General features: G+C 35.2%; 1 protein-coding gene across 1 annotated transcript; it reads left to right on the forward strand.

The window, feature by feature from the left end:
• Positions 1 to 963: 963 nt before the first annotated feature.
• On the forward strand, positions 964 to 2,353 carry LOC121873863 (transmembrane 7 superfamily member 3-like; the record flags this gene model as incomplete). Its single annotated transcript, XM_042377672.1, is given in 1 exon segment — positions 964 to 2,353. A coding segment is annotated over 1 exon segment (578 nt), but the record flags the coding sequence as incomplete, so codon positions are not given.
• Between the last annotated feature and the right edge of the window lie 344 nt (positions 2,354 to 2,697).

Below are 2,697 nucleotides of genomic sequence, written 5' to 3' on the forward strand. Positions count from 1 at the left end.
CTGTATATTAATCACTGATCAAGAAAACTTCACCACCAAGATTTTATTTTATATACAGTACAGAGGTGTTGAGCCCTAGTGATTTCTGTCGCTTTTTGAGGGGCTGGTTAGTCGTTCCAATGATGGGTTTAATTTATGGCTTTGTGTAGTGAGGATATGTGTTTCTGTCTGTCTGGCTGTTTGTGTGTATTGTATAGGTCTGTGTGTTTGTTTCTGTCTGTATTGTATATGTCTGTGAGTGTGTTTGTTTCTGTGTCGTCTGTCTGTATATTTCTATGTGTATTTTTCTCTCAGTCTGTTTCTGTCTAACTGTCTGTCTGTCTATGTCTCAATTTGTAAGTGTGTCTGTACTTTTCTGTCAATCCATTATTGTTTGCCTCTGTCTGTCTGTGTATGTACTTGTCTGTCAATCTGTTTCTGTCGAGCTGTCTGTCTCGATGTATACTGTGTCTATCTATATGAGTCATACACAATCAAAACCTTTTCTCTATTGTTCAATGTTTATGAAGTTCTAGTTTATGGTTGGAATAATTCAGTTTTAATGACTTCTCTTATATAACAGTATGATATGGTTTTTGTGTTAGATAGGTCGGTCAGGAAAAATGGTAACACTTTTATTACAAAAATTAATGATTTTCTACTACATTCAAGGAAATGCTGTTACATAAATATCATTAACCCTTTCCTGCTTTGATGTAGATATGTCGCACCTAATGGCCAAAAATTAACATGTTTACACACTAGAACTCGTTATTAATAAATGTTGTACCTTACATTAAAATTGATAAAAAAATGTCCAAACATTTTGTATTTATTTCATATTTTTATTGGACGATATAACTTGTATCTGAATCGGTATTTTGTGTGCTATTTGTGGCTTTCATTGCAGAGAAACTCATTAGTACAAATATAGGTATTGTGGACATCATTTACACGATAGACTGTATCCTGTTATTTTTACAGATATCATCTTGTTGTGCTTCTGGATCTTGCTGTTCATCTCTGGTATGGCTTACCAGCTTTATCGAGAAAAGTCAAGTCCTCCATTCCATCCACCAAACCTTTCCTCTTGGAAAGCTACTAAAAAGTTCTTTAACTTTGTTTTTGATAAAATATTTGTTTGCCTACCAATGGATCCAGATCCTGGAGGTGCAGGCATAGAAGATCGGCCAACGTGGATATTAAGAGTAACGTATTCATTTAAACTATTACGTCGTCGAGTGACCTGCAGTAGACAGGATGGATTTGAGTCTGGCTATGAGAGTTTCCAAAGGGTGAGAACTTTATCTCAGTCAGCAGAATCCATCCCAGAGTCTGACAATTCAACAGTTCGCACCATTAAGACAAGAGTCAGTGAATGGATTGAGAAACTGAGATCCAAATCTAGACCAGATAATGAAAGGTTACTGCAGGTCAGTGAAAATGAAGAGCATGAAGAAGAGGATGAAAATCAGCTTCAGGATGCAGATGTTTCATGCTGCACTTTCAGACAGACTCAAGTTGTCCTCGATGATGAGTATACAGACAATTCTCAAGCTTAATCAAATCTATGCAATGAAGTCATTTAATGTCTTATATCTACCTAGTGATACTCCCCATGCCATAGAGGGAGCAACATAAGTAAAGCAGTGTCTGAGACGGTGGACAATCAAAGGATTTTGGGAGAAATTTACATTACCAACCATGCTTTCTAAGTCCTATAGTGGTGCAAACTAACATCACAGGAAATTGACTCATGAATGTTTCCAGCAGTAGCAAGATCAATATTTTTGTCATACAAGAGTGTGTTGATTCTCTCTGCCACAAATAATCAAGCTCAATACAGTACATGCTGAGGACAGTACTGTACATAGCAGTCATCTGAAAAGTTTTGTGTTATTGTAAGCTGGAATTATTAGAATAGTTGAAAAGCTGTGGGTCTTTTGTCTTCCTTTTTATACACTGCTCATCATTTATTGTTACACTTGCCAGGGTCTCAAGAAAAATTTTCCAATATTTGAAAGTTATGAACTTAGCAGTGTAAGAGTACTGTACACTGGGCCTTCACTCATATTATTATTATTATTATTATTAGTTGTGGTTTTTAGCAAATATTTCATAGTGTTTAGGCATCTTAGAAAGTACAGTATCAATATTTTGAAGTATCATTAGAAATTGATCTTTTTATTAGTACAGTACACATTACAGTACAGTACTGTATTGTTATAATATTTATTTGGTATTTTTTCTCCAACATTTGCTTCTCAGTTGATTCAGATACATTGCTTTGTTTATTGAGAATTAAGGGTGAGAGTAATAATTCTTTAGATTTGTAATTGCAGTTTTACTCTTTTGTAGAGTACTGTATAGATTGTATAAATAACAAGAGAAATTAAACTTCATGGAACATACATGGTGTTGCTATATATTAAAACTTCAATTTAGAAAAACTGTAAGGGAGAAACTTTCATGAATCTGGTGATTTTTTTTTTTTTTTTTGCTTCTGTTTCATTCTAAGTTTTTAGGGTGCTAGACCATGGGTGGGCAATTATTTTTGATGGAGGGCCACTTCATGAATGGTGGCACACTTCGCGGGCCACTGGTTAACAGCGACGAGCCAGTATTGCTGCTATGTCCACCCAACTTCCAAAATTGTCCTTTCTGTAATTAATAAGAATTTTTTTTTTCTGGTTGCCAAATGCAGTGGAGGGCCACAGA

This window comes from Homarus americanus, unplaced genomic scaffold (assembly GCF_018991925.1).
Source record: "Homarus americanus isolate GMGI-L3 unplaced genomic scaffold, GMGI_Hamer_2.0 scaffold25827, whole genome shotgun sequence".
Classification (NCBI taxonomy): Eukaryota; Metazoa; Arthropoda; class Malacostraca; order Decapoda; family Nephropidae; genus Homarus; species Homarus americanus.